Here is an 18,315-nt window from a genome sequence, read left to right as displayed (position 1 = left end):
GTACCCCAGGGAGGTCGCAGGGGCCATCTGGTGCTGCTTCCCAGGCCATTAGCAGAGAGCTGAATCAGAAGTGAAGAAGCACTGACTTGTGCTGGCACTTGCAACGTTGGCATTGCAGGCAGCAGCTTCACCCGCTATGCCATCATAGAGGCCCCTCATCCCATTCTTTGTTCCCTGTATTCTAGATAATTCCTCAAGTTAAAATACAGTATCTTTATAGCTTCAAGCTTTATTACATGAGCTTCCCTCTTCCTGAAAATCCCCCCTTGCCATGCCAGTGCTGGCAGCTTAGATTCATTATTCAGATATGAGAGTGTTGTATTCGGCTAGGATGGGTTATGCTGTAGTAACCAGCAGTCTGAGTCTCCAAGGCTGTTGGCTGTAAGGCTTATTTCCTGGTCATACTGCGTGTCATTCTGGGCCCTGAGCTGTGGGAAGTTCTATTTCAGCTTGTCCTGAGGTCAGGGGAAGCAGGTGTACTGGCGCACCCAAAGGAGGACAGGGAAAACGCACTCCTGTGCCAGAACAGGGGCAGCCTGAACACAAGCAAGCCAACCTCACAATGGCCACATTGAGATAAACCTTCCAACAAGTCCTCCTCTCCTGCCCTTTCTCTAACTTCCAACAGTTCCTGTTCAGTTAGCTGCTCATGTGGCCCTGAAAATGTCTTTTTTCTCTCATTCTAGCTAGGCTCCTTAGGAGTAGGCTGAAAATTCTGTCCTGTCAATCTGAGTACCTCTGTGCCTAAAACTTGGCACTGGGTTTTGATGAGAGAAAGGAAAGAAGGGCAAGCATGCTAGCTGCTTTGCCAGGTTGTTGTATGTGAATGTAAAACATGAATGATAGGGCCCGGCACAACGGCTTGATTGGCTAATCCTGCCCCTTCACTTGATCTTAGCCAGAAGGCCGAGAAGCAATAATCCTCCCCCTTCGAGTGCAGGGATCCCATATGGATGCGGGTTTGTGTCCCAGCTGCTCCACTTCCCATCCACCTGGCCTGGGAAAGCATTAGAAGATGAACCAAAGCTTTGGGACCCTGTACCTGCATGGGAGACCCGCAAGAAGATCCTGGCTCCTGGCTTCGGATCAGCTCAGCTCCGGCTGTTATGGCCACTTAGGGAGAGGGAACTAATGTATGAAAAATCTTTCTGTCACTCCTCTCTGTAAATCTGATTTAAAAAAAAAAACAGGTAGTAATTGCCTCTGTGGGTGTTATAATGATCAGTGTAGAAAATGCTTCTTGTAGTGGCTTATTGTAGACCCCTTAATGCTTATTGTTGTTAAGATGATGTTATTAATAATAAATACAAAACTGCCATGTACTTATCACTTTGAAGTGATGGGTAGTAATGGAAGTTAATGGACAGATTAGTTTTCATGTGCTGTGTTGGGACTTGTGTCTGGATCTCTTTTGAAGTGATTGACAAGTAATCTATGATCATAATTGTTAAGAATTACGTAAGTTGCCACTTGGTGTAGGTGATTTAGAGATGACACTGTGTTTGTAACACCATCACTATTACTGTCCTGGTGGGAGACTATGGGATGGAGTTACTGCTAATAATTGATTTATTTTCCTTGAGCAATGTGCCGGTTTACATGCATCATCATGTTTAGTCTTCACACCTGCTCTGTAAGACAGGTACGGATGGGAGCTCTGAGGAGGGCCAGTCAGTCTGTCTCTTTGGCGTCATGGCCAGGATTTGATCCCAGGTCTGCCTGGGCTCCTTGACTTAATGCTTTCCAGCAGTACTTCTAGCAGTGAGCTGACTGTGCTCAGCTCACCCCCAAGGAATTGTACTTAACCTTGAGCACTTGTGTCAGGAATGTGAAAATCAACCCACAGAGAGTCAGGTTACACACTGCTGAGCTGGTAGACAGAGTATGGTTACATTTCCTGGCTAAGCTGTTAATATACAGAATGTTTTTATTAATTTTTTTTGTCTTTTATCAGGGTAACCAGGGAGCACAGAGAAATGCTGGTGAAACTGGCCAAACAGAACACCAATAAGGCCAAAGACTCTTTAAGGAGGGTTCGCACCAACGCTATGAACAAGGTGAAGAAATCCAAGGACAAGGTCTCAGAGGACACCATCAGGCTCATTGAGAAGCAGGTATTGGTGCCAACAGGTGCCGTGTTGTTTATGTGTTGGACCTGGAGAATCATGTACTCATGTCTGAGGTGGGAGGCCTCTGATGCTTTCGTTCATGTGGTCAAGGTGGACCGAGTCTTTCTTCTGGCCCTAGCCCTGGGCTGAATCCTGGATGAGAGGATAGGACCTAGAGGAGGATACAATGCTGTCGCTCTTTCGCTGTGTCCAGGCTCTGTGCTGCACACTCCAATGGTAGCATATCCTCAGCATCAAGAGCTCAAGGGGGCAGTGGGGAGCCTGGGTTTTGCAGCGATGAAGTAGCTTGCCCAAAGCCACAGTGCTAACATGCTATAGAATCGGCAGACAACTTTGGAGCCTGTGCTGTAGGGCTTTTCTTATGTTCTGGTTGCACTAAAGCAATGTTGGCCACACTGGAACAATCTGAAATGAGCTACTGGTATAAAGTACTGAGACAAGGCAGATGGTAGAATAACATGTTGAAAGGTGCTGTAATATACAAGAGTGGATCGCTTCAGCTTGAACTGGCATGAGACCAGGGAATGGATAGGGAAGTTAGAGTGGCCAGATCATGGGAGATCCTTGAACATCTCTAGTGGTTCCCATGTTGGCTGTGCATCCGTGGCCGCAATAAAGCATAACCATCTACTCTAGAATTCAGTGATTTACAATATCGAAGCCTTATTTCTTGTTTTTGTTTCTGTGGGCCCCCAAGCAGCTGGGCTGTCACTGTTTCAGTTGCTGTGGGTGACTGGCTCCAGATCTGAGTTGGTTTAAGTCTGCGTTATGTTTCTACATCTTCCAGAATCAGCAGGTTTCCTAGGGTATCTTTCCATTGTGGGAGCAGACACCAAGAGCATAAGTCCAACCTCTACAGCACATTATAAGCACCTGCTTCTGTTGCATCCCATTAGCCAAAGCAAGATCAAGTCCAATGTCATTGGTACAAGGTCTGAGGGAGGCAATAAGTGTTTGTTGAACGATAATCTACCTTGATAACTATAATCATCCTGGGAGCTTGTATTTGGTTATCTGGAGCCCCAGCACTAAGACTGAATCAGTGAATCTGGAGTGTGGTTCACAAATGTGAAATCTGAAGTACTTCCCCAAGGAGGGTGTGTGACCTAGAGGTTAAGCTGTTGGTTGAGACACCTATATATCCTTTGTCAAATTGCTTGGGTTGGAGTCCTGGATCCGCTCCTGATTCCAGCTTCAGGCTAATCTGCACCACGGCAGGCAGTGGGCGATGGCTCGGGAAGTAGGGTCCCACTGGCCACAGGCGAGAGCCTACATTGGGTTCCCAGCTCCTGGCTTTGGCTTAGTCCACCCCCACTATTTTGGCATTTGGGGAGTAAACCAGCAGACAGAAGCACTCTCTTCCTCCCCCTCCCCCTAAGTAAGTAAAGAGAAGATTCTATCCGAAAGAAAGAGAAAGAAAGAAAGCGAAATAGAGAAAGTTAAGGTAATTCTCATATATTCTCTCAGAAAAACTTATTTTTCAAGCAGCAAATAGGTTACATTTGTCTTTGTGAAAGATGACCACTGCGGCTAGGTAGAAACAGACTGTGGGAAGCAACACTGAAGGCAGGAACGCAAGAGAAGCTGCTAAGGAAATCTGAACACAGGGCCCGGCGGCGTGGCCTAGCGGCTAAAGTCCTCGCCTTGAACGCACCCGGGATCCCATATGAGCGCTGGTTCTAATCCTGGCAGCTCCACTTCCCATCCAGCTCCCTGCCTGTGGCCTGGGAAAGCAGTTGAGGACAGCCCAATGCATTGGGACCATGCACCCGCGTGGGAGACCTGGAAGAGGTTCCAGGTTCCTGGCTTCAGATCGGCATGCACCGGCCCGTTGCAGCTCACTTGGGGAGTGAATCATCGGACGGAAGATCTTCCTCTCTGTCTCTCCTCCTCTCTGTATATCTGACTTTGTAATAAAAATTTAAAAAAAAGAATCTGAACACAACACAAGGGAAAAACGGCCTGAAGCTGAGCCATGACTAGGGTGTGAAATGGGAAGATGAATTTGTGGGATTTAAGAGATAGGATTAATAATGTTTGGTGTAATAGAAGTAGACATACATACACACGCACGAGTCTTCCATTGCCCAAGAAAAACCTTGTTTGGGAACATTCAACAGGAGTGTGGGCAGGACGGGAAGTAAAGACGAAGAAGCTGAGGCCAGGAACATCACTGTGGGGAACCCTGGAGGAGAGCCTGATGGACTGGCTGCCGAGCAGGTGAAATGCCAGTTGCAGAGAAGTTGCAGCAGTTACCAAGAGAGAAGTTTAGCTGGATTCCTGGGTCCTGCATGTGCATTTTCTGATTCAGTGAGTCTACCAGAATGTGTATTTTTTGAAAAAAAAGTTCTCTAAGTCTTTTTGTAAAAACAGACATGATGGAAGAGAACGACTGGGCCTTACACTGTGCTCCTGGGATGGCAGCCAAGTCACAGAAGCTCGTCCTGCACCTGCATCTCCTGGAGAGATGATTTGACTCCTTGCAGTCTGTTTGTTTGATAAAAGGAATTTGTAGTTTCTGCCTCGAAGGGTTGCTGTCAGTATTGAAAAGCACCCTGCATAGCTCCTCTCTCACTCTGTATCAATTAAGAAAGGAGGTTCATGGATGTAGCTAGGCCTTCCTGAGCCTGGTGGCGGTCTGAACCATGGCCCCAGCTGCTCGCTCCTCTCACAAGGATTCTATCCATAATCCAGTCCTGGCCTTGCCCGTGCTTTCTTGTGGTTGTACAAGTGGTCCTCAGGGTCCTGCCAGGCCCTGTCACTAAGCATTTTGGGGCATCTGCTTTAGAAATCAGAGCATACTACTCCTTGAAGAAGGAAGAAAGATCAGCCGAATGGTACCCTTGCTGAAATCTGCTTGTCAGACACGCTTCATCATCTTTTTCATCTACTTCATTTTCTTGTTCTAGGTGTCTTCTTGATTTTGATTATTATTTTTCAGAGTGAGAATAATTTTATTCATTTTTCCAATGCTAAACTAGTACACATTTACTGCAAAAGATGAAGAAAATTATTGAAATCTCATCATTCATGGGGTGAGAAACCTTTGTTCTGCCAAGGATCATTTGGATATTTATAGACCACACAGCACATACAAAATTATCCACTTGAAAATTCACCTGCATTGATTGGACTTCGAGTCTGCCTGCAGTTACCTTTATCAAGGCCACCCAAATGATCTAACATGTGGGCTGGATGTTCCCCACCTCTGCAAGACTGACCCTTGTTAGTTAACACTGTGTGATTTGTCAAGTTACCCCTGTAGACATACAGGTACTATTACATAAAAAAGGAGATCATACTATTTGTGTTATACAATATAACACAGATAGCTTTCCAGTATAGACACCCCTTTAAAAGATACCTATTACAGGGCTTGGCAGCGCAGCCTAGTGGCTAAGGTCCTTGCCTTGATCCCATATGGCCGCTGGTTCTAATCCTGGCAGCTCCACTTCCTCTCTATCTCTCCTCCTCTCAGTATATCTAACTTTGAAATAAAAATAAATCTTAAAAAAAAAAAAGATACCTATTACATTTTAGACTTTGGCAACCTTGGGATAGGATTTTTTTTTTTTTTTGCATTTATTGTGATTGGAAAAGATTAGATCAACAGAGGAAGAGAGACAAAGATCCTCCATCCGCTGGCTCACTCCTCAAACAGCCATAGTGGCTGGAGCACAGCCAATCTAAAGCCAGGAGCCAGAAGCCTTCTTCAGGTCTCCCACACAGGTGCTGGGTCCCAAGACTTGGGGCCATCCTCCACCACCCTCCCAGGCCATGATCAGGGAGCTGGAAAGGAAATGAAGTAGCCAGGACAAGAACTGTCACCCGTGTGGGGTCCTGACACTTGCAAGGTGAGGATTGAACCACTGAGCCATTGTACCAGGCCCATAAACACCCTTTAAAAAAAAAAGTTTATTTATTTGAAAGGCAGAGCTTTAGAGAGATCTTCCATCCACTGGTTCACTCCCAACATGGCCTAAATGGTCAGGATTGGGCCAGGTCAAAGCCAGAAACCTGGAACTCTGTCCACATCTCCCCCTGGATGGCGGGTGCCCAACTTCCTGAGGCGCCCTCCACTGCTTTTCCAGGCGCGTCAGCAGGGAGCTGGGTCAGCCAGGACGCAAACCATCTCTCGTATGGGATGCCACATGAGTTAAGCCGTAGGTACCACCACACTACCCCCAGTGTAAAACATCTGAAACATAACATTGCAGTGTGAATTCATTGGCTGTCATATGCCTCAGAATTTGGGTAAGAAAATAAGCAGGAGACAGCCATGAGTACATGTTGTTTTACTTTTTCCCTGTCGGAAGGCACAGAACTGGAGCTTTTAATGTGTGTTTTTTGTTTTTGTTTCATATAAACTGCACTGAAGCTGATTGTTAGTCATGAAACCGTTTTTAAGATTTTTGTTTGCTTTTGTTTCTGATTATCAGCGTAATGTGTACTTGTTAGAAAATACAGTTTATGAGAGGCTATTTTTAAATAATGGAGAAAAACGCACTCCATAAACCCAACTACTTTTAACATTTTATAATGTTTCGTCTTCTCACTTCCTTTTTTTTAAGATTTATTTTTATTATTATTTTCTTTATTGGAAAGTGAGATATACAGAGAGGAGGAGAGACAGAGGAAGATCTCTGTCAGTTGACTCACTCCCCAAGTAGCCACAATGGCCGGAGCTGCACCAATCCAAAACCAGGAGCACAGAACTTCTTCTGGGTCTCCTGCGCGGGCGCAGGGTCCCAAGGCTTTGGGCCGTCCTTCATTGCTTTTCCAGGTCACAAGCAGGGAGCTAGATGGGAAGCAGGGCTGCCGGGACATGAACTGGTGGCCATATGGGATCCCAGTGTGTTCAAGATGAGGACTTTAGCCACTAGGCTACCACGCTGGGCCCTATGAGAAAGAAATGATTCAGGGCTAGAGTCGTGGCTCAGCAGGCATTACAAAGCATGGGCATCCCATAAATCTTAAGGAAAAAAAAAAGAAGATTTGGTTGCAGGTCTACCCCTGCCTCCCCATCCCCAGCCAGGGTAAGTGCTGCAGCAGGCCAGGGTCCTCCCACTTGCAGCTCTGACATCTGCCGGCCTGCTGTCCCACCTTTGCTGCCGTAGGCAGGCATGCTGCACATGAAAGCCCTTGGCAGAAACTTCCAGGAACGCTGGCCAAGTTCCTTTCACTACTGCCTTTCTCTGGAAAACAGAGCAGCTCTGAAAGAGTGGGGCTGGGTGCTAGTGGGGCTTACGGAGGGACGTTGGCTGGGCAGCTGGGAAGCTGGGCTGGCGAAGCAGTGGGTGCTCTGAGCTGGGCCTCTGGCAGGAAGAGTATGCAGGCCTGTCCCAGCCCTTCATGTTTCTGAACTTGTAAGGAGCGAACGGGATGCTGCTGACAGTGATGGTGGTGAACCCGTTAGGAGGCAGCCTGCTGTGCCACAGCACTGGCCCCTAATCACTGTCATGTTAAGATATTTGTTAAAGACGGAGGTGATGAACTTGAGGCAGACCACCCTCAAGGTAATTTGTGCCTTTCCTGTCATAGGATAAATACTAAGAATTTTCATTGATCAATTTGAAAAGAAGTTGGGTAATCAGCTTAAAATTCAAGGCCAGTGTTTTGTCAGTGCTTGTGTCACAGCTCTTGCTGGGGAGTCAGATGGGCCAGGATTCACATCCGAGCTCTTCTCCTCCTCGGCCGTGAAGGGGCAGCAGGTGGCCTCCCTTCTCCTCCTCCGTGGAGTTGGAGCAGCAGTGCCTGTCAGGACATGGCATATTCCCAAGGCTGCTGGGCACCTGCTCCTCACCCTGCTTGTCCATCCACTTCTCTCCCCAGCCTTTGGACTTCAAGCATGGTAGTTGGATGGACACATTTAATGATCCTGGTGGAGCTTGTTTGAGAGGAGAAGGAACCAGGCCAATGGCTAGGCCCAGCAGCAGCCTCCGGGTCCAGGAGAGCAGGAACCCCCAGCTCCAATGCTCTTGGCACAGCCACCTCGACTTTCTGTGTGATCTTAGCTGTACCAGTTGCCATTCTGTTCCTTGTTACTGTGCAGAAGTAGGAAAATATCCATTGCCCCTGCTTTATAGAGCCATGCGAAGGGTTGGATTTGAATGAAATACCAGGACAGTTATACAACTGTCAACTGAAATGATATTCATAATACCATTTAAAGGAGATAGCGTATGTACCTGTCAGTCTGGCATCCGGCACGTAGTAAGTGCTCAGGCAATGGGGGCTGCTGCTGGAGGTGTTGCCTTCAATCACCACCACTTTCTAAAACGTTTTATTTGCAAATAAGAGTTACAAAGAGGGAGATCTTCCATCTGCTTGTTCACTCCCCAGACGGTTGCAGCAGCGCTGGACCATACCAAATTCAGGAGCTAGGAACTTCTGGGTCTCCCACATGGGTGCAGGGGCCCAAGCACTGTGGGCCGTCTTCCATGCTTTCCCTGTCACATTAGCAGGAAGTTGGATCAGAATGTGGCACCCCAGGATTTGAACCAGTGCCCAGTGGGAAAAGAAGTTGTGTAATACGCTTAAAATTCATAGTAATAAGGCCAGTGTTTTGCCAGCATTTGTGTTGCAAATGACCGGGTTCAAATGTGCCTGTATGTATATTCGTAATTTTGTGTGCCCCTCACAGTTGCCCTCTTTTGATAGAAGAGGGTACAGAGAGGGCGAATGGCTCGCGCATTGTCACACTGAGAATTTAACCCTAACCCACCATCAGCATTGCTGCTCCCCCCAGACCAGGGAGGTCCAAGGAGTTGCTGGCTGTCCAGGCCCTCCGCCCGCCTGCCAGTGCTGGGCTGCGGGCACAGGCTCCCGTCACACTCCTGCGCAGCAGCTGCAGGAGCAGAGGAGGCATCGCAAGGGCTTGACCAGCTCAACGGGAAGGTGCCAGGCAGCCTTGCTGAGTGACTGGCGGGCGGGCGCAGGAGCTTTGCTCTTCTAGCTGCTGCGGTCCCGAGGGCCTGGCCACCCACTGCCTGGCACTAATTGCCTCAGGTCCTTTTGAGCTCTTGCGCTTTCCAGGGCATTTAGTTCCTAGTCCCTGGCCTTGACCTGAGGACTGCCAGTAAAGGTGTCAGGGAGACACAATGCTGTGTGGTACCTGCTGCTCCCACCAGAGCTCCCTGTGGGGGGCTTCCCGCCCGAGTCCCACGTAGACATGGAAGGGAGGCTGCAGTGCCTACCAAATGGAATTGGGTTTTGTTTTCTTTATTAGAATAAGTATATACTTATTGAACAAAATGTGGAAAAGCCCAGGTAGTGTCAGTAATTACTCACTTAATAGATATTTCCTGAGAAATTGCTGTGAGCTGTATCTTGGGCAGGGTGTGACAGATGCATACATGAATAATGCATTAACCTATCTTCCCACTTTTAAGTTTAAAAACATGCAATTTTTAAATGTATCTTTCAGATCATTTCTATGACATATACATGCTTGGTATTTTGTACCCTGCTTTTTCTTTAATTGAAATACAGTGTGAGCACGTTTCCATGCTATTATAAGTATCTTGAAACATTGTTGAAAAAAATATTGTTTTCCTGATAACAAAAGTAATCCATGTTATAAAAACATTCAAATACATTCAAATATCTCAGAAATATATACTGCGCTGGGACCCATATTCCCAGCCTCTCCATGTGAGGTTGACAGTCTTAGCCATTCTTAATGACCATATGCCTTCCGCCAGTTCCCCAACCGTAAGGATCCAAGACTTTAGCTTTGCATAGAGAAGTTAAAACAGAATTTTCAGCTCCTGCTCACAGTATAATTTATCGGTTGAGAGACTTGGGAGGAGGGGAAGGGGAAGATGGTATGAACATTTGCATCAACTTAAATTCTTGTCAATGATATATAAGTTTTTCCATCTCGCTGTAGCTTGCTGGCATTGCATATAGCAATTAAAAACCACAACATCAAATTTTGCTCTGATAGCTGCATTGTATCTTGTTTTGATTAGCATTTTCTTCAGTGTCTGTTCAATTTTCCATGTTTGTTAACCAGATGTATTTCATCTTGCTTCAAGGCACTTTGTTTTGGCTTTATTGGGATCTTCATATTCTTCTTAGCAGCAGCATCTGCCCGAGGTGAAGGAAATTCTAGAGTCTCATTAAGGGACAGATAAGGCTGGCTTCTATGAGTAATAGAAAAATAATCAAGCATTTGAGCTGTAGCATCAGACTACCATGGCTATAATTATGTCAGTGTTAATTTCTAGCTGTGTGTCCTAAACGAGTGATCTTAGTTTGCTTGTCTATTAAATGGGGATCACAGTCTGTATTTCATGGCGTTGCTATTGGGAGTCAGAAAGAATATATAAAGTTCTTAGTACTGGGACCAGCCTGGCGACAGATCAGGCTAATCCTCTGCCTGCTATCACCAGCATCCCATATGGGGATGTCCCACCTGCTCCACTTCCCATCCAGCTCTCTGCCTATGGCCTGGAAAAGCAGCGGAGGGTGGCCCAAGTCTCTGTGCTGCTGCACCCATGTGGGAAACCCAGAAAAAGCTCCTGACTCCCAGCTTCAGATCAGTTCAGCTCTGGCCTTTGAGGCAATTTGGGAAATGAAGCAGCAAATGGAAGATATCTCTGTGTCTCTCATTCTCTCTGTAAAATCTGCCTTTTAAATAAAAATAAATCTTTTTGCCAAAAAAAGTTCTTAGGGGCCTGGCGTAGTAGCCTAGTGGCTGAAGTCCTTGCCTTGCATGTGCTGGGATCCCATATGGCTGCCAGTTTGTGTCCTGGCTGCCTCACTTCCCTTCCAGCTCCTTGCTTGTGGTCTGGGAAAGCAGTGGAAGATGGCCCAAGGCCTTGGGACCCTGCACCTACTCCTAAGTTCTTAGCACAGTACCCATCTGGCTCTCAGACCTTTGCCCTATTACTGTTTTCAGGTCCCTTTTTATATCTCTGGAAAGTTGACCCTCTAGCCTTTCTCGGCCCCATGACCATGCTATCTTGTGTTTTGTTCTTGCAGATTGGCCAAATGGCTGATGACACAATTGCAGAGCTGGACAAATACCTGGCAGTGAAGATCAAAGAACTCCTTGGATGAACGTCTGTCAGGTGCCAGCCATAGTCCGGAGCTCAGGTCCCAGTGGGTTCTGTGAGCAATGGATGGTAACCCCCACCCGGCACCCCCGTGGAAGGTTCTCCCTGTGCAACGCCATGGTGGGAGGGAGGACCTGGCTTCCGGTGGGATTGCCAGACTTGTTCCCTTCTTCGTCCTCCTCCCCACCTGCCCGCCTCATGCTGTCCAGGCCTCCGGGTGGCCTCCTGGAGGGTCTGCTGCTGGCCGAGGACCTGTGCTCAGGGCGTTTGCCATGACTGTGCTGCAGCCCAGGACTGGGATCGCAGACCCACCTCCCAGATCCTGCTCCTACTCCCGGGCGCCTCCTTTCCAGGCAGGCCGTGTTCCTGTTTGGAACTCTGTCCGGGATGATGTGGGCCTTCACCGTGACCGGGCTTCTCTGCTAGAGGCACATGCTCACCAAAGGACAGCATCTACATTAGCCTCCAAGAATGACAGCCACAGGGGAGCGGTAGAGTTGGGCTGATGGGTGACCTCTAGGGCCTGTGTGTTAAGCCTCTGGGTCACCTTCACAAGGCCCTGCCCTCTGCCTGGATCTCTCGGGCACCTGTCGCCATCAGCATCAGCATCAGCAGCTGCTCCTGTTCATCTGGACACCTCGCCCTCTGGCAAGTCTCCCTTTCCCCTCTCCAGGACCCCCTTCCCTGGCTCTTACAGCACAGTCTGCTGCTTTATTTGAACCCTGACTAGTCTGTCTGCTGCTTAGTCTCTGCCCCCTGAGAACTTGGCATAAATACCTGGAACACAGTAGACATTGATGTTTGTGTGTGAATCAATTACACCTAGCAGTACCTAACAGATGTGGGCTGTTTGGCCTGTCCCTAGGCCTAGCTCTGCCTTTCTGTTATTTTCTACACCTGCCCTTATCTTCAGATTTATTGGTAAAGAGATGTCTTCTAGTGCCTGCTTCTCGTCTCAGGAGCCTCTTGCTGTTGACAGACAAGTTCTGGTTCACCTGTGGGTCCTGGGTTAAGTTAGGGCTTTTTCTTTGTTCATTTGTTCATTCATTCATTCTTTCATTCGGAATAGAGCCATCATGAGCCTAGATGTGACTGTAGGCATCACAATCTTCTCAGTAAACCCAATAGCTGTGCATTATCTCCATGTGCGAACAGGAAAGGACTTGATGCCCTTAGGTGACATACCCAACATGACAACATTGGAGTTTCCATTAGCATCGAAAATCTTTTCCACAGAAGCAACTCTTCCTGCCCAGGGTTACATGGCTAGCAAGAGGCCGAGCGAGGATCCAAACTGAGGCTTTTTTTTTTTTGGTTAAGATTTATTTTCATTGGAAGGTCAGATACAGGGAGAGGAAGAGAGACAGAGAGGAAAATCTTCCGTCTGCTGATTCATTCCCCAAGTGGTCACAATGGCCGGAGTCGAGCCAATGCAAAGCCAGGAGCCAGGAGCTAGGAGCTTTTTCCAGGTCTCCGATGTAAGTGCAGGGTCCCAAGGCATTGGGTCATCCTTGACTGCTTTCCCAGGCCACAAGCAGGGAGCTAGATGGGAAGTGGGGTCACCAGGACACAAACTGGTGCCCATATGGGATCCTGGCGCATACAAGATGAGGACCCCAGCCACTACACTACCGTGCTGGGCCCTGAGATTTCCTGCTAAAACCTGTTCTCTGCCTGGTAACCTGAGAGGGGAACAAGCCAACTGTAGTTTCCTGCTGTGCCCTACACCAACACAGAACACTTCTGTATCCAGCTGGGGAGGTTTCTCTGCCACACACCAAGCAGTTCTCCAGGGGACACCAGCTGGCTATTCCATATTGAAATTCAGTTCACACAATGTCAGGCTCCACGCTGAGGACTCAGCCCCATGAGGCCACCTCTGCTTCTGATGCAGCTCGTGAATTCAGGGCACTCAACAGGCCCCTCGTGTTCCATTCACTTCTAGGATAGTTCACAGGACTCAGAAAATCACGTACTTACTACATACTGACTTCTTACAAAGAATATCCCAGGCGCCAGCATTGTGGCGTAGCAAGTAAAGCCATGGCATCCCAGATGGGTACCCATTCATGTCCTGGTTGCTGCCTGTTGATGGCCAGAGAGCAGCAGCAGGGGATGGCCCAAGCCTGTGGGTCTCGCACCAGTGTGGGCGATCTGGAGGAAGCTCGTGGCTTCTGTCCGGCTCAGCCGTGGCCATCACAGCCGCTAGGGGAGTGAAATGGCGGATCAAAGAATCTCTGTGTCTCTACCTTGCAGATGAATAACTCAATCTAAGATGATCCAGATGAACAGGCAGACTGAAGGCCACTGGGCAAGGTCGGGGGGAGCATTAGGCAGAACCCCAAAACTGCCTCTGACTCCCAGTACACCCCCATGGCTGCATTCATCAGCACTTAGGGAATACCCAGGGTCTGTCGGGGCCTGTACAGGAAACGGCAATGACCCGACCCCTGCCTTGAGGGGATGCGTGCAAGCAGCTAAGTTTCTGGAAAAGGAGCAGGTTTCATTCCTGTGGCACCAGGTGTCAGCCTGCAGAATGGGTTCCTTTGGGCTGTGCGCCTGTGGAGCTGACACATCCACCACTCCCAGCTTTGGCCCTATGCTAGAGGCCCTAAGGACTGTGCCCCTCCCTCTGCTGCTGCTGGTGGATCCGGGATGGAACAGCCATGAGGATTCAAGGTCAGAAACAGCTCCCGATGAAAGACACTCAGCATCTGACCGGTCCACACAGCCCGCTCAGCAGCAGCCACACGATGTAAACAGCCCTGGTTGGGGGTCAAGGGGCAGGGACAAGCCTGAAATTGCCAGTCAGAATCCCTCCCTGGGGGGTAAGCCACATGGCGGGGGAGGGGGGAAGGGGCTTTACAAAATCTTCCATGAGTGACCAAAAGCTCCCACTCCCTGAAAATGGGCCTCTCCAAGATGCAGGATTTTTTTTTTAATAAACAGAGGAAATGATGAATTATGCTGTAACTCCACTCCAAAGGCATTTGGTTCTTAACAGCCAAATCCTCTGTAGTCTTTAAATAAACAAAAACTTATTTGGTGAATAGACGGGAGGGAAAATGAAAGATTTTCTGTACTGGGGTTCCACATGTCAACAATTTCTCTCCCATGTGTATGTTGGCCAAAGCCGTACATCATGATAAATGAATAAAGGAAACCTCAGGCCCAGGGCAGTCAGAGAGTCCAGCAAATGGCTTTCAGCCGATGGCTCCATTTCAGTTGACATATATCAAAGCGAGTCTCTGGCCACATGTGTCAGAGCTGTGGAGGTGGCAGGGCCAAGCAGGAGAAGACCCGCCTGCAGGTGCTGGCACCCACATCCTGTCTTCCTAGGACAGCTGGCTGTGGAAGTCCTCATGCTGGCCCCACGATCAGCCACCTCCTCCGCCCAACCAGTGGCTCTGAGTCCCCACGCAAACTTCAGGCTCAAGAACCTCTCCTTTTGGTTGTTCTTTCCCTCTTGTGTGTGTGTGTGTGTGTGTGTGTGTGTGTGTGTGTGTGTGTGTGTGTGTGTGTGTGTGTGTGTGTAGTTGTTATAACAAGTTAAACTAATTGCAAGTCCTCCTTTAACATTAGAAGCATATCCTGGGCCCGGTGCGGTGGCCTAGCAGCTAAAGTCCTCGTCTTGAACACGCCGGGATCTCATGTGGGTGCCGGTTCTAATCCTGGCAGCCCCACTTCCCATCCAGTTCCCTGCTTTTGGCCTGGGAAGGCAGTTGATGACGGCTCAAAGCCTTGGGACCCTGCACCCGCATGGAAGACCTGGAAGAAATTCCTGGCTCCTAGCTTCGGATCGGTGCAGCACTGGCCGTTGCGGTCACTGGGGAAGTGAATCTTCGACAGAAGATCCTCCTCTCTGTCTCTCCTCCTCTGTGTATATCTGACTTTGCAATAAAAAATAAATAAATCTTTTTTTACAAAGAAGTATGTCTTCCAGACCTTTCTCTGTGCTGTAACGTTTGAAAGGGAGAGAGCTCCTTTTTTCCTTATTTTAAGTTGTGAAACATACCTCACCAAAACCACCTTTAAGTGGACAGTTCAGTAGTGTTTAAGTATATTCACAGCGTCATCCGACTGATCTTCAAAACTCTTCTCACCTCGCAAAATGGATACTGTGCCCCTTGAACAACCCCCATTCCATGTTCTCTATGACTTGATTACTCTGGGAGCCTGTGAGTGGAATGTTACAGTATCTGTCTCTTTGCTTTTCTTTTTCTTTAAAGAAAAAAAAAGTGTTTATTTAATTGAAAGACAGAGTTACAGAGAGAGCAAGAAATAGAGATCTTCCACCTGTCAGTTCACTCCTCCAATGACTGCAGTGGCCTGGGGTGGGCCAGGCCAAAGCAAGGAGCCTGGAACTCTCCACCTGGGTCTCCCGTGAGTGTGGATCATCTTCCACTGGATCAGAAGTGAAGGAACCAAGACTTGAACCAGTGCTCCGACGGGATGCCTGCATCATAGGCAACAGCACTGTTTTGTGTCTTAAGATTTATTTTGTTGATTTGAAAGGCAGAGTGACTAGACACAGACACAGGGAGATGTTCCATACACTGGCTCACACCACAAAGGGCCAAGCATCAGGGCTGGGCCAGGCTAAAGCCACAAACCTGGCGCTGTTTTCCCAGACACGTTAGCAGGAAGCTGGACCTTTTAAAAATGTCCCCCGTCACCACCCCCATCTCCCTAACTCCTCTCACTTGCCTGCTCATCAGTGACTAACAAATGCCACTTTACCTCTGCTCTGCCAGATGTGTCCTTCCCTAGGGGCAGCAGGGTGCCAGGTAGGGCACCCGGGGGCAGGGTGAGGGCTCTCCTGCTGACTCTGTTCGCAACCCCCATCCTGGCCCTGAGTTCCCAAGCAGCTCCCAGGGTCCCAGGGCCTCCAAGTCTCTGCCCAGCTGGGGCTCCACAGGCTGTGCAAGCGGAGTCCCCGCGCCCAGGCTCCACGTCCCTGGACACCCATCCACTGCCTCTCCTGGCTAGTCCTGGGTGGTCCTGGGAGTGGCTCACACATACCAGACTGGACCCTGTGCTGGGCTGCTCTTTGCCAGGAGCTGTTTGCCAGTTTCCATTTTGTAAATGAGGACCGAAGCACAGAGAGGTTGCCATTTGCTGAAAAACAGACACAGATACACAGACACAGGGAGATATACACACAGAGATACACACAGACACAAACACACAGATACACACACAGACACCGAAAGATCTGGAACTCGGGGAATCCAGCATCTCACCTCCAGAGGCTATTTCCTAAATTACTTGAGGCCAGGGGGGTGGACAGAGTTCTGGGGGGCTGGATAGGGTCCTGGGAGGCACTGAGGGATCCCTGAGGGCATTCAGGCCCTGTTCCAATTTTGCCCTCTGTACCCTGGGCAAAGGCCACTCTGTTTCTTGGCAGGCACCCGGGAGGAACCCGGGTGGGATCCATGGTGGCTGCCAGTGTCTTCACCTGGGTGCAGCCAAATACAGGCGACACAGCCAGGTGTTCCAGGCTTCACCCCACACACTCAGAACAACAGTGTCTCTAATCTTGGGTCTCACCCATCCCACTTTTATTTTTGCTGTTAAAATATTCCATTGTGAAATAAAATGTTGATGATTCTTTAAAATAAATTATTTTTTGACAAATTAAAGATTTTTTTTTTCTTTGAACCCCAGAGATTCCTGAATCCCAACTTTTGGAAGCTGAGGGTTCTCACGCCAACTGCTGGCACAGAGATCCCTGAGGGCTGGCAGAGCTGGATCTGCAGGGGAGGGAGGCAGTGTGGCCCGTGTGAGTGTCAGGGACCCGATGGCGAGGGTGGGTGGGAGCCAGGACAATAGTCAAGCAAGAGCGATCGGAGACCCCCCAGAGAGCAGGGAGGGGTGGAGGGAGGTGAGTCTTAGAGAGTCGGCACACAGAGCGGGGATCCCAGGGAGGGGTCGTGACAGGTGAGGATGGGGAGGGGGAACAGGACCTTCTGCAAACAGACTGGGAGGAGAAGACTTGTAAGGAAAGTTCCCCCCAACAGGGGGCCTGAGCCAAGGACGCGCTAGCCGGGGTGTGGTGGGCGGAGGAAGCGCCGCCTCCTGCCCGCCAGGCTGCTGGGACTAGATAAGCCCGGGCTGCCACCGGAAAGCGGGGAAGGAAAGACGCTTGCAGGGCCCCCCGGCGGACAAAGCCGCGGAGGCCGCGCCGCCGGCCCCAGAACAATGGGTACTTGACTTCAGTGGGTCATTAAGGAGACAATTAATGGAAAGGGCCACGGAGGCCTCCCCCGGGAGGCCAGAGCGGCGATGCAGAAGTGGAATGATGGAGGGCACAGGGTGGACGTCTACCTCGCACTTGCACGTGGTCTGAGGCGCTCCCCCCACCCTCCTGTGCCAACCCCCTGCCCTGCCTCTCCTATGCCCCGGCTCTGCTTCCTCTGCGCCCTCTACATGCAATGCCCATCCAGGGGCCACCTCCCCGTGGACAAGCCTCGAGCTTGAGGGCAATAAACTCCAGTCCCACACTGTCTTGGCAGGCAGTGGGCTGTGCAGCGAAAGGATCCAGCACCCAGAGATGCTGTTAAAAGTGGCCCCTACCTCTTTACATTATGCAAGGGTGAAGGATTCTTGGCAAAATCTTATTGCTGACTGACCCTGGGAAGCGAAATATTTCAAGTGTACCCTGCAGTCATCCTGGGTGTTAGTGTATTTGAGTATGATAATGGCACAAAAGGGGCTGTGAAAACAGCAGTGATTAATACCCTGTTTTCTGCTTTAAAATGTTTTCCAGGGAGAGAAAGAATAGAGCTGGTATCGGTCTGACCAGCCTACGTACTGCCTCCTGCAGGAAGTCATCCAAGAACGCATCTGCCCATCCTCTTCTGTCTCCCTGTCCACTGGTCCCCGTGCCCCCTCAAGCCCCGCCCTGCGAAGGCCTGGCTCTCTCTTCCCCGCCAGTCTAGAGCTCTGTGGAGGGCATGCACTTCCAGCTCAGGGCTAGCTGGAGGGATCTGAGAGCGTTCCACGTACCCACCAGTCCCCTGTTGCTGGTGGAAGGGAGCTATTGCAGAGAAGGAGAAAGGGCACCTGCCTGCCCACTCATGTGGCACCTACCACTTACAGAACCCTCTGCTGAGCTCATTCGT

The 18,315-nt window shown here is 49.4% G+C and overlaps 1 protein-coding gene across 6 annotated transcripts in view; it reads left to right on the top strand.

Annotated features, from left to right (window-relative positions):
- Positions 1 to 18,114, top strand: part of MRRF (mitochondrial ribosome recycling factor) — a 222,865-nt gene extending 204,751 nt beyond the window's left edge. For 4 of the 6 annotated variants that reach the window (XR_009246587.1, XM_058672151.1, XM_058672152.1 and 1 more), the window contains 2 exons: positions 1,955 to 2,114; positions 11,118 to 11,381. Coding sequence is in view for 5 of the 6 variants with exons in the window: in XM_058672151.1 (XP_058528134.1) it covers positions 1,955 to 2,114; positions 11,118 to 11,195 (238 nt within the window). In the remaining variant the exon portion in view is untranslated. The other 2 variants (XM_058672154.1, XM_058672153.1) reach the window with 2 other exon arrangements.
- Positions 18,115 to 18,315: the final 201 nt, after the last annotated feature.

This window comes from Ochotona princeps, chromosome 14 (assembly GCF_030435755.1).
Source record: "Ochotona princeps isolate mOchPri1 chromosome 14, mOchPri1.hap1, whole genome shotgun sequence".
Taxonomy (NCBI): domain Eukaryota; kingdom Metazoa; phylum Chordata; class Mammalia; order Lagomorpha; family Ochotonidae; genus Ochotona; species Ochotona princeps.
Note: the sequence above shows the minus strand (reverse complement) of the source record. Positions and strands in the feature narration are given on the sequence as shown.